Raw genomic sequence first — 13884 nt, forward strand, 5'->3', positions numbered from 1 at the left:
GAAGACAGCGCTTTTGGAATGGCCGCTGGATTTACTAACTGGCATTCGCGGCACGCTACGGACATCTCCGCGAATCCTTGGCCAATAGAACCGGGCCATTATTCGGGCTAGTGTCTTATCCTGCCCTAAGTGTCTGGCCATGGGATTAAAGTGAGCTGCCTGGAATATAAATTCCCGGCGACTCTTTGGGATCAAAAGCTGTGTTATTGGTTCCTTCGTCTGAGTGTCCTGCGTCACTCGGTATAACCTACAGTATCCTTAATAATGGAGAAATAGGGGAAGGACGGGGTGGCGTTTGGCTGGAGCGTTTGACCATCGATTACTCTCACTTGGTCAAATGCATGCCGCAGAGTCTCGTCTCACGACTGCTGTAACGGGAAATCCGCGAGGGATTCCCCGAGAGAGGGAGGAGGAGCCTGCTGCTCCTCACTCTGACGCGGTGATGATGTAGTCTGGGATGTATGGATCCTGTCAGTCCCCACTCACTTGCTCACTCGAGTTTGTTGACGGTGTAGTGGCTGGCTGCTTTATGTCCCGGGGCTCCCTCATGCCTGTGTTACCTTCTGGCTCTCTCCTTTTAGTTATGCTGTCATAGTTAGTTGCCGGAGTCCCTGCTTGTACTCGGTGCAATATGTATACTGCTCCTACTTATTCAGGTGACATTGGGCATACCTAACAACCTGTGTTTTCTTTCCCTCCCCCCCACCCCAAATCTGTCCCTCTGAGTTACATGGAGTCAACAGGAAATCTTTTGGTGGAGAGGGTGGAGACCTCGACTGGCTATCGTAGCCTGCAGGAATTGGCCGTCAGACATTCTGTCGCATGTCCCAGACCCGGTGAAATGTAACTGAATTGTCTTGGCCAGCCCTAAGGGTCCCATCTGCATCCCATCATTGCTGAGGAGTGTGCTCCCATCATCCAATCAAGCATCCAGCCAGAGCAGGTCATGATATATTTTTTACCATATTAACATGCCATTGTTGTGTGTTATGCCTGATGTAAAGACTCTCGTCTCTGCAAGCCTACCACACAGATTTAATACTTGTCATTTTTAGGGCATACCTAACAACCTGTGTTTTCTTTCTCTCTCTCTTCCCCCCCCAATCTGTCCCTCTGAGTTACATGTTGATCCTGGGATTGAGATGCTGGCCTCTTCTGCCCCTCGGACCTGCTTGATCCATCCTGGTGCCCTGTGTCTGGTCGGAGTTTTATCGCACCGCTCCTGTGAAGGACGACCCCATGAGGACAGTTGAGGGTTATACCTGTTAAAACTGCTAATATTATAGTCAGGCTGTCTGTTGTTGCCCAAATGAGGATGGGTTCCCTTTTGAGTCTGGTTCCTCTCGAGGTTTCTTCCTCATGTCGTCTGAGGGAGTTTTTCCTTGCCACCATCGCCACAGGCTTGCTCATTGGGGATAGATTAGGGATAAAATTAGCTCATGTTTTAAGTCGTTCAAATTCTGTAAAACTGCTTTGCGACAATGTTTATTGTTAAAAACGCTATACAAATAAACTTGATTTGATTTGATTTAGACGGCTCTGTGACAGCTGCTCCCGCCAATGCCACACTGGGACCTCCCCCCGCTAAATTATGGCAGGCCCCACTCTTCACTAAATGTGACATTAATTCCCCAAATCCCGGCCAATCAGTCCCCAAAATTATCGAGTGGGTAAGGTGAGGATTAACTGCCACCTTTACTCTAAATTTCTCCCCTCGAAATAGAATGTGGACCGACACTAAAGGGTAGTTGTGAACATCCCCGTGCACACACAACACCTTCACCAATTGTGCTCTCCCCAATGCCTCGTCTTGCACCAGGCTTTGGTGGATTGAGGTCTGATTACAGCTGGAGTCCACCAAAGCCTGATACGTATCCCCTTGGATACTCACCGGTATGCGATACGCTCCGGCCCGATCGAGGGCGGTCCCCGGTGCGTCGGGGATCTGGACCACCGCGCCCACCTCCATTGCCGAGCACTGATGCTGAAGGTGCCCCGGCTCCCCACAGCGCCAGCATACCAGCCCAGGCTCTACCTCTGTGCCGGTGTTTTGGAGCTCACTCACCTGAGGGGGGAAAGACACAGACATGGAAGTAGGAGACGGTAGGGCACCACGGGTGCGGCAGGCCGGCTGGGGTGGAGCCGGCCCCTGCCTCCGCGGTGGGGGAATGGGGTGAGGATGAGAAACAGAAGGGGAGAGAGAGAGAGAAGAGAGGGGAGAAGAGGAGACATGCTGTCCCACCGTCGGAACAGCCGCCATATGGTCCTCCACCAGCTCGATGGCCTGATCCAGCAATGCCGGACGATGGCACTTGGACCCACTCCGCTGTTCCTTCCGGAAGTTGGGCGATGAATTGTTCCAGCGCCACCAGGTCGATGATTCCCTCGGCGTCACGGTTGTCGGCCCCCAGCCACCGCCGGCAGGCATCCCGGAGTTGCTGGCCAAACGCGAAAGGCCGGCCAACCTCCTCCAGGCGCAGCGCGCGGAAGCGCTGCTGTTGCTGCTCCGGGGTGTGTCCCACACGTGGGAGGACGGCCCTGCGGAGGTCGGCGTAGACTAGCCGGCTGTTGGCGGGGAGCTGTAGCGCGGCCATCTGCTCCTCGCCCGTTAGCAGGGGGAGGAGGCGCACCGCGCACTGTTCCACCGGCCAACCCCATGCCTCTGCTGCCTGCTCAAAAAGAGTGAGGAAGGCTTCGGGGTCATCGTGTGGACCCATCTTCATTAGGGTGAGGTGGGGAGGGTCTGCAGCGGTGGTGATGGTGGACCCCGCCAATGCGAGCAGGTGCCGGAACGCCTGGCAATCTTCCTGTTGTGCCAGCACCAGGGCTTCGAATCATTGTTCTTGCTCCTTCCGGAGGGCGACCAGCGCCTGGTGCTGGCTCTGTTGGGCCGAGGCGAGGGCATGGATCAGGTTCTTGAAGGGGGAGGACTCAATGGGTCTGTCTCCTTCTGCGCGCCGTCCTGGGTTTCAGCACCACTGTAGAACCAGAGCAGGTGGGTGGAGCACAGAAGCATGGCAGGCCAGAACTGAGTTCTCAGAAACTTTTTATTTTCGGTTATATAGGTGGCTTTTCAGTTAATTCACTCTCTCACACACGCACACACATGCATTCGGGTCGGGAGAGAGCTCCCTTTCTCTGCTCTCTCTCTCCTTTTATAGGGCACGGTCACTGGGGAAGACACACAAACACAGGTTAACTCACATCAGGTGCAGTGATTCTGCCACTTACCTTCCCTGACTCCACCCTCCATTCACAGACTGACGCTTGACCACACCCCCGCTGCCACAGTTATGTTGTGGGATGTACACAAAACAAGAGAGTTCTTTCATCAGCCTCTCTATCTAGAAGTTAATAAGAAAAAAAATATAGCTTGTTTTGTTACCCCAAAACTACAAAGCACAAACTTCTGTCCTGAAATATTTCCTGTGTTGAAAACATACTGACAAAACTTATTACAAAGCACTGATACTGGAGACTCCTTCCATAAAATGTTAAATAAAGATTCACCAAGTAAATGAGTTTATGTATTTATTTGGTCAATAATCCTGTTTTTTTTTTTTTTGGAATCCATATAGTATTAGATTAGATGATGTGGAGCACTAAGAATGAGTTGTTAGTATAGAAACAACAACAAGAAATTAACAAAATCCTGTGATTTGCCTTGCTGCCAGAACTACAGTGCCTTGAAAAAGTATTCATACCCCTTGAACTTTTTCACATTTTTCCACCTTACAACCACAAACTTAAAAGTTTTTTATTGAGATTTTATGTGATAGACCAACACAGAGTAGCACATAATTGTGAAGTGAAACGAAAATGATAAATGGTCTTCAAAATGTTAAACAAATAAAAATCTGAAAAATGTGGTGTGCATTAGTATTCAGCCCCCTGTACTCTGATACCTCTAAATACAATCCAGTGCAATCAATTGCCTTCAGAAGTCATCTAATTAGTTAATAGAGTCCTACTGTGTGTAATTTACTCTCAGCATAAAAACACTTGTTCTGTGAAGGCCTCAGTGGTTTGTTAGAGAACACTGAAGAACAAACAGCATCATGAAGACCAAAGAACTCACCAGACAGGTCAGGGATAAAGTTCTGGAGAAGCTTAAAGCAGGGTTCGGTTATAAAAAAATATCCCAAGCTCTGAACATCTCAAGAAGCACTGTTCAATCCATCATTCAAAAATGGAAACCTACCAAGACATGGCCATCCACCTAAACTGACAGAGTGAGCAAGGAGAGCACTGGTCAGAGAAGCAGCCAAGAGGCCCATGATCACTCTGGAGGAGCTGCAGAAATCCACAGCTCAGGTGGGAGAATCTGTGCACAGGACAACTATAAGTCGTACACTCCACAAATCTGGCCTTTTTGGAAGAGTGGCAAGAAGAAAGCCATTGTTGAAAGACAGGCATAAGAAGTCCCGTTTGCAGTTTGCCAGAAGCCATGTAGGGGACACAGCAAACATGTGGAGGAAGGTGCTTTGGTCAGATGAGACCAAAGTTGAACTTTTTGGCCTAAATGCAAAGTGCTGTGTGTGGCGGAAAACTAACACTGCTCATCACCCTGCACACACCATCCCCACTGTGAAACATGGTGGTGGCAGCATCATGCTATGGGGATGCTTTTCTTCAGCAGGGACATGGAAGCTGGTCAGAGTTGATGGGAAGATGAATGAAGCTAAATACAGGGCAATCCTGGAAGAAAACCTGTTGGAGGCTGCAAAAGACTTGAGACTGGGAAGGAGCTTCACTTTCCAGCAAGACAATGACCCTAAACATACAGCCAGAGCTACAATGGAATGGTTTAGATCAAAGAATATTCATGTGTTAGAATGGCCCAGTCAAAGTCCAGACCTAAATCCCATTGAGCATCTGTGGCAAGACTTGAAAATTGCTGTTCACAGACGCTCTCCATCCAATCTGGCTGAGCTTGAGCTATTTTGCAAAGAAGAATGGGCAAAAATTTCAGTGTCTAGATGTGCAAAGCTGGTAGAGACATACCAAAAAAGACTTGCAGCTGTAATTGCAGCAAAAGGTGGCTCTACAATATTGATCAGTATTGATGCAGGGGGGCTGAATACTAATGCACATCACATTTTTCAGATTTTTATTTGTTTAAAATTTTGAAGACCATTTATCATTTTCATTTCACTTCACAATTATGTGCTACTCTGTATTGGTCTATCACATAAAATCTCAATAAAAAACTTTTAAGTTCGTGGTTGTAAGGTGGAAAATGTGAAAAAGTTCAAGGGGTATGAATACTTTTTCAAGGCACTGTATTATTAGAGCTGCTGAAAATTAATCTACACCTTCAGATCAGTCAACTTCATGAATTCAACAGCACTGTCTTATAAATATGGATAACCATTTAGTGAAGATTAGTGGATGAACAATTTGGAGATATTTTAATATGAATTACTGTCCTGGGGTGTTTATTTCTCCTTGTTGGAATAATCTTGTATAATCTGGGATTACAGGCAAGTGCATAATAACCTAGTACTTTACATAACAACAGTTTTTCTCAAATCATCATTTGCACATACACTGATCAGACATAAAATTAAACATAATGAGAGATAACGTGAATTACACTGATTACGTTGTTCCAGTGGCACCCATCAAAGGGTGGGATATACTAGGCAGCAAAAGAACAGTCAATTCTTGAAGTTGATGTGTTGGAAACAGGAAAAATGAGCACACAAGGATCTGAGTGACTTTGACAAAGGCCAAATTGTGATGGCTAGATGGTTGGGTCTGAGCATCTCCAAAATGGCACATCTTGTATGGGTGTTGTAAATACCTACCAAAAGTGGTCCAAGGAATGACAACCGGTGAATCAGTGACAGGGTCATGGGTGGCCAAGGCTCATTGATTCGCATGGGGCACAAAGGCTAGCCCATATGGTCCAATCTCACAAAAGAGCTACTGTAGCACAAACTGCTGAAAAAGTTAATGCTGGCTAAAACAGAAAAGTGTGCATTAACTTTTTTCAGCAGTTTGTGCTATAGTAGCTTTTCTATGGGATTGGACCAGCCTTCGTGCCCCATGCGAATCAATGAGCCTTCGACACCTATGACCCTGTTGCTGGTTCACCGGTTGTCCTTCCTTGGACCACTTTTGGTAGGTACTAACTACTGCATACAGGGAACACCCCACAAGATGTGCCATTTTGGAGATGCTCAGACCTAGTCATCCAGCCATCACAATATGGCCCTTGTCAAAGTTGCTCAGATGCTTACGCTTGCCCATTTTTCCTGCTTCCAACACATCAACTTTGAGAACTGACTGTTCTCTTGCTGCCTAATATAACCCACCCCTTGACAGGTACCATTGTAACAACATAATCAATGTAATTCTCTTTACATGTCAGTGTTTTTAATTTTATGGCTGATTGATGCGTAAGTGTTCATTGTGGGTTATAACACCACTTTGGACAGGAAATTGAAGAAATAATCATTTGTATATTCTGCTCCATACAGGACAGCTTCCCAGCCAGATTTGGAGGCATCCATTTTGTCAACCAGCCATGGTACATCCACGCTCTCTACACGGTCATCCGGCCTTTCTTAAAGGACAAAACAAGAAAAAGGGTGAGTGAAAGGGTGAGTCAAAAGGAGGAGGGGGTTGTGTACGGATGAGGAAAAGCTAATCAGATTAGCACACAGATCAATAGAATTATAAAATTTGCTTGATAAGCAGATAGGTGGAGTAGTGACTGTTTGTTTTCTTGATGTATTGACTATCCAGATCTTTATGCATGGGAATAATCTGAATAGTCTACACCAGCTGATCGTACCAGAGATACTGCCCTCTGAATTGGGTGGCATGATGCCCCCCTATGACATGGGCACATGGGCCAGGACTCTGCTCGACCATGCCTATGATGAGGAGACTGACTACTGCCCCGAGTCCTATACCCTTTCTGTCAAAGATCTGGAGAAAGATCTGTCCCCAAAAAGCATGAAACGGTCAGTGTGTTCCTTCATTCACACCTTAATTAACATTTGACACTCATTAAATCAATTAAAACCTAAATTTTTTTATTCAATTATTCATCATAAATTTAATATCTACAGTGAAATAAATGGAATTATTAGAGGAAATAATGTACTCACCAGCAGTTCCTGACAGATTTATGGGGTTAAATGTTACTTAGCCTGTTGTATTCTCAATCCTGATTGGTCAGAAGGTGTTGATTCATTTTCCAAGAACAGAAGCTCTGACAGCAATGCAGGCTACCAGACAAATCACAGGTTTATATTAGAGCAGCAGCATGTAGAAATTTTACCTTAAAATATCAGCTTCAAAATCATTTTGATGGTACAGTGACTTGTAATAGGGAATGGCTTTTCTTCCATGCCAAGTCTGCGCCTGATTCACAGGTTATAACCCTATGTAACTCAGGTGGTGTGTCCTAGAGACCCCTCACGAGAACTGCACAACACTTTATGGCACTGCAAGAACTGCATAACGCTACCAACCCTACCTATTAGAAGAAGCTAAATCAGTATTCTCAGTATGGACATCATGGCAGCTGAGGTCAAGACACCAAAGAAGATGCTGTTGGAGGAAGCTAGGAAGAGAAATAAAGAAAAGTGACCAAGCAGGAGACCGGACAAGAGTAACTCTCGGACTGGATTTTACTCACTGGCAAGAGCGCAGAGAGATAAAAGGCTGTGAGACAGATGCCATGAGAGGTTCTTTCTTTTGGGCTAGTATTACATCAGCTGCCTTGTGTGATCTTTGGCTGTGTTAGTAAAGTTGACGACACATAAGCTTTTGATCATAAGCCAAGTCAGTCCATTTTGACAGAGGTTTAGCTATACATCATGTTGAGATGATGTTCGCAAACTTGCTAGATCACACTCGGACATCGTTACTGGTAATAAGTGCTCGTGTTGATTGCTGTCTAGCTTTGCTTGTAAGCTTGCCACCCAAGTTTGCATCACTTTGTGTCAGCCTTTGTGTCCAGGACTCAGACTCGAATCTGACTCATGCCCTAATTTTAAGGACTCATGACTTGACTTGGACTTGAGCACTGATGAGTTGGACTCGGACACATGCATAACTGTATTCAGACTCGTAAATTGGTGACAAAGACTCAGATTTTTTCTTTATTTTTTGTAACATGCCATAATAATTTGGCATAAGATATTTATCCATCCATTATCTGTAACTGCTTATCCTGTGCAGAGTCATGGGCAAGCTGGAGCCTATCTCAGCTGACTATGGGAGAGAGGCGGGGTACACCCTGGACAAGTCACCAGGTTATTGCAGGTCTGATACAGAGAGACAAACAACCATTCACATTCACACCTACGGTCAATTTAGAGCCACCAATTAACCTAACCTGCATGTCTTTGGACTGTGGGGGAAACCGGAGCACCCAGAGGAAACCCACACAGACAATGGGAAAACATGCAAACTCCACACAGAAAGGCCCCTGTCAGCCACTGGGCTCGAACCCAGAACGTTCTTGCTGTGATGTGACAGTGGTAACCACTACACCACCATGCTGCCAAAAATATTTATATCTACATTACTTTTTATACTAATTTCATGCAAGAGAATGCACATTCACCTGTTCATACATCATGTTCAGGAGCAAACTAACGTTAATGGCGCTAAAATGCCTGGAGAGAATGCCCCTAGGATTGTCCGCTTTGCTTATACATACTTCTCGTGCAGTGGGAAAAATGCACTACTATGTGTTCCATATGTAGAAGAACTATTGAGGAGACGACAGGGACAACTTCGAACTTCAATCGTCATTTGGCAAGACTCCACCCAGAGAAGTAAGTGACACGTTATGTTCATTGCCCTATTGATAGCGGGGCTTGCTTGCTGACCGATGAACTAGCTAGTGTTAACCCTCTCTCATGTTATTTGCCCTGTTGATAGCGGGGCTTACTGAGCGATGAACAAGCTTTATATCTGTAGCCTATTAACTAAAATGGGGCAGTCAAGCAGTAACGTTAGTCAAACACAGTAGCAGAGACGGTTTCACATAAAGGCAGCAATAGCTACCGTCAAATGGTGTGGATGGAGTCTTGTTCTCGGACTCGACTTGCAATTTTTTCATGACTTGGACTCGACTCAGACTTGTACACTGGGGACTCGAGACTGGACTCGGACTTGAGGTTTAGTGACTCAACTACAACACTGCTTTGTGTCAGGGGCACACAAGTTTTGTAAGGTTAATATAGTTGTGTAGAGCTCTCTTAGGTGTGGGTGGAGCACAGAGGACGGCAGGACAAAGCTTCAGGTAATAACAGGCTTTTATTGCCAGACTTTTCAGTATAACAGTAGTTCTATATGGTAAATACACACACACACACGCTGTGTTCTTGTCCTGGGAAGAGCTCTCCTCTGCTCTCCCTCTGCCTCCTTAAATAGGGCGCGGTTACTGGGAAGACACACAAACACAGGTTAATTACCGTCAGGTGTAGTGATTCTGCCACTCACCTTCCCTGGCTCCGCCCTCCTGTCACAGACCGGCGCTTGACCATGTCCCCGCTGCCACAAACCCCCACCGCCCGACTCAGGCCAGGCGGCCGTCCGGCCCGCAGCCGACTCCCCCCTCCCTTGATGGGAGAGGAAGTCCGCCACGACCATCTGCACCCCCGGCCTGTGGACCACCTTGAAATTGAAGGGTTGGCGTGCCAGATACCAACGGGTGATCCGCGCATTGGCATCTTTCATGCGGTGGAGCCACTGGAGGGGCGCATGGTCCGAACAGAGGGTGAAAGGGCGCCCCAGCAGGTAGTAACGGAGGGCGAGGACTGCCCACCTGATCGCCAGGCATTCTTTCTCAATAGTGCTGTAGCGCCCCTCACGCACCAACAGCTTCCTGCTAATGTACAGGATGGGGCGGTCCTCCCCCTCCACCTCCTGGGACAACACCGCCCCCAGCCCTCTGTCCGGCGCGTCGGTCTGCAACACAAAAGGGAGAGAAAAGTCAGGGGAGTGTAATAGTGGCCCCCCACACAGTGCAGCCTTTACCTCAGAGAAAGCCCGCTGGCACTGCTCCGTCCACTGGACCGGATCTGGCGCCCCCTTTTTAGTGAGGTCAGTCAACGGGCTGGTGACGTCCGAATAATTAGGTATAAACCTACGATAGTAGCCAGCCAGCCCCAGGAACTGTCTCACCCCCTTTTTGGTCTTGGGCCTCGGGCAGGCCGCAATCGCTGCTGTCTTATTAATTTGGGGACGCACCTGCCCGTTGCCCAAGTGGAAGCCCAGATACCGTACTTCCACCCGCCCAATCGCACACTTCTTCGGGTTGGCAGTGAGACCCGCCCGCCTCAGCGACCTAAGGACGGCCCTCAGGTGTTGCAAGTGCCGCTGCCAGTCGTTACTATAAATGATTATATCATCAAGATATGCGGCCGCATAGGTGGCGTGGGGCCGGAGGACCCTGTCCATCAGCCGCTGAAACGTAGCGGGCGCCCCAAACAGCCCAAAAGGAAGTGTGACAAATTGGTGTAAGTCGAACGGTGTGGAAAAGGCCGTTTTCTCCCGGGATAATGGAGTCAAGGGGATCTGCCAATATCCCTTCATCAAATCCAGTGTCGAGTAAAAGCGAGCCGTGCCTAGTCGATCGAGCAGCTCGTCAATATGAGGCATTGGGTACGCATCGAATTTAGACACCGCATTGACTTTTCTATAGTCCACACAGAACCGGACCGACCCGTCGGCCTTGGGTACCAAGACCACCGGGCTGCTCCAGTCACTGTGGGACTCCTCGATGATGCCCATTTCGAGCATGGTCTGAAGTTCTTCCCGAACCACCTTTTTTTTGTGTTCGGGTAGCCTGTAAGGGCGGCTACGCACTACCACCCCTGGGGGCGTCTCTATGTGGTGTTCTATGAGGTTAGTGTGACCGGGCAGGGGCGAGAACACATCCGAAAACTCGGCCTGCAACTGGGCAACCTCCGTGAGCTGGGTCGGGGAGAGGTGGTCTCCACAGGGGACCGGAGAGGTACGTGATGCCAATGTCCCTTTTTGAACCTCCGGCCCCAGCTCCCCCTTCTCCGGAACTACCGACACCAACGCCACGGGGACCTCCTCGTTCCAGAGTTTAAGCAGATTGAGGTGGTAGATCTGTAGCGCCCCCACCGTCCGTTCGCCTCACCTCATAGTCGATGTCCCCGACTCGCCGTGTGACCTCAAAGGGTCCTTGCCACTTGGCGATTAATTTGGAGCTCGACATGGGCAACAGTACGAGTACCTTATCTCCCGGAGTGAACTCTCTAAGGCACGTGCCCTTGTTGTACAGGCGGGCTTGCCGTTCCTGGGCCTGCCGCAAATTCTCCTGAGTTAGGTGGGTGAGCGTGTGGAGTTTTGCGCGCAGGTCCATAACGTACTGAATTTCGTTTTTACTCTGTGAAGGTCCCTCCTCCCAATTTTCTCGCAGCACATCTAAAATGCCGCACGGCTTACGCCCGTATAACAATTCAAACGGGGAGAACTCCGTGGAGGCTTGGGGGACCTCTCGCACTGCAAATAACAAGGGTTCGAGCCATTTATCCCAGTTACGTGCGTCCTCACTTACGAATTTTTTAATTATATTCTTGAGGGTACGATTGAACCGTTCAACTAAACCGTCCGTTTGTGGGTGATAAACGCTGGTGCAGATCGGCTTAATACCTAATAGCCCATACAGTTCGCTCAGTGTTCGTGACATAAACGAGGTGCCTTGGTCAGTCAGAATCTCTTTCGGGATTCCAACTCGGGAGATGACGCGGAAGAGGGCCTCCGCAATACTGCATGCTGAGATATTGCGAAGAGGCACCGCTTCCGGGTATCGCATTGCATAGTCCACCAGAACTAATATAAAGCGGTACCATCGTGTTGACCGATCTAATGGCCCGACGAGATCCATCCCAATTCTTTCGAACAGGGTCTCGATTAATGGTAGGGGGCGCAAAAGCGCTTTTGGAATGGCCGCTGGATTTACTAACTGGCATTCGCGGCACGCCGTACACCACCTACGGACATCGCCGCGAATCCCCGGCCAATAGAATTGGGCCATTATTCAGGCTAGTGTCTTTTCCTGCCCTAGGTGTCCAGCCATGGGATTAAAGTGAGCCGCCTGAAATACCAATTCCCACCGGCTCTTTGGAATTAACAGCTGTGTGACTTGCTCTTTTGTCTGAGTGTCCTGCGTCACTTGGTATAATCTATCCTTCATAATAGAAAAATAGGGGAAGGACAGGGTAGCGTTTGGCTGGAGCGTTTGACCATCGATTACTCTCACTTGGTCAAACGCATGCCGCAGAGTCTCGTCTCGCGATTGTTCTAATGGGAAATCCATGAGGGATTCCCCAACAGAAAGAGGAGGAGCCGGCGGCTCCTCACTCTGTCGCGGAGATGACGTAGATGGCTCTGCAACAGCAGCTCCAGCCAAAGCGACACCGGGACCTCCCCCTGTCAAATGGCAGGACCCACCCTTTACTAGGCGCGTCATTAAACCCCGAAATCCCGGCCAATCAGTCCCCAAAATTAAAGAGTGGGTAAGGCGAGGATTAACCGCCGCCTTCACTATAGATTTTTCCCCTCTGAAAAATATGTGGACCGACACCAAAGGGTAGCTGTGAACATCCCTGTGCACACACAACACCTTCACCCCCTGTGCTCCCCCCAATGCCTCGTCTTGCACCAGGCTTTGGCGGCTCAAGGTCTGATTGCAACCAGAATCCACCAACGCCTGATATGTAGCCCCTTGGACACTCACCGGTATGCGATACGCTCTGGCCCGATCGAGGGCGGCCTCTGGCGCGTCGGGGATCCGTACCACCGCGCCCACCTCCATTGCTGCGCACTGTTGTTGCAGGTGGCCCGGCTCCCCGCAGCGCCAGCAAACCGGCCCGGGCTTTCCCTCTGCATCGGTGCTCTGGGGCTCACTCACCTGAGGGGGGGAGAGAGACAGACACAGAAGGGAGAAACAGGAGGGCACCACGGGTGCGGCGGGCCGGCTGGGGTGGAGCCGGCCCCCGTCTCCGTGGTGGGGGAATGGGGCGAGGACGGGACACAGAAGGGAGGGGAGAAAGAGAGAGAGAAGAGGAGAGAAGACGTCGTCGGCTGTCCTGCTGCCGGAACAGCCGCCAAATGATCCTCCGCCAGTCCTACTGCCTGATCCAGCGACTCTGGGCGGTGGCACTGGACCCAGGGCTCGAAATTAACTTTTTTTCTTTGTGTCCCCCAGTGGTCCCGAATTCTGTGTTGTATTGTCCCGAATGGAAGCAATAGTGTCCCCATTTTTTTCCTCTCTGAAATAACCAGTGGTTAATATTATCATATGAAGTTACTATTATATTTGTAACTATGCGATTTTGAACCCTTTATATCATTTTTACAATAAGACACAAGCGACACATGTCCTATACATCATCTACTTCAAAATTAGTTATTGCATTTTCAGTTTATTAAACTTTGGCGATCTCACTGTATGAATAGATACCCGTTTATTTAAAGGGGCCAACTAGCTCATTCAGAAAATGTTTCAACTCACTACATCTGCAGTACACTTTAGTTGAAAATAAGACCCCTTTTATGTTCATTTCATCTGCTTATACCTTGAATATCTGTTGGCACTTATAAGGCCAACTTATAATTTTCACCAATACCGTTATCCATAGCCCTGTGATGACCTGGCGACTTGTCCAGGGTGTACCCCGCCTTTCGCCCGTAGTCAGCTGGGATAGGCTCCAGCTTGCCTGCGACCCTGTAGAACAGGATAAAGCGGCTACAGATAATGAGATGAGATGAGACCGTTATCCATTTTTATGAACTTTCCGTTATCCATTACCGTTATCCATTTTTATGAACTTTCCGTTAACCATTTTTATGAACTTTCCGTTATCCATTACCGTTACC

At 48.5% G+C, this 13884-nt stretch overlaps 1 protein-coding gene across 1 annotated transcript in view; it reads left to right on the top strand.

The window, feature by feature from the left end:
• clvs2 (clavesin 2) overlaps nt 1–13884 on the top strand; it is a 105230-nt gene that overhangs the window by 59521 nt on the left and 31825 nt on the right. The window contains exons 3-4 of the mRNA XM_060916450.1: nt 6486–6596; nt 6754–6974. Of these exons, the coding sequence (XP_060772433.1) occupies nt 6486–6596; nt 6754–6974 (332 nt within the window). The remainder of the gene's footprint in view (nt 1–6485; nt 6597–6753; nt 6975–13884) is intronic.

Source organism: Neoarius graeffei, chromosome 3, assembly GCF_027579695.1.
Source record: "Neoarius graeffei isolate fNeoGra1 chromosome 3, fNeoGra1.pri, whole genome shotgun sequence".
NCBI classification, from domain to species: Eukaryota; Metazoa; Chordata; class Actinopteri; order Siluriformes; family Ariidae; genus Neoarius; species Neoarius graeffei.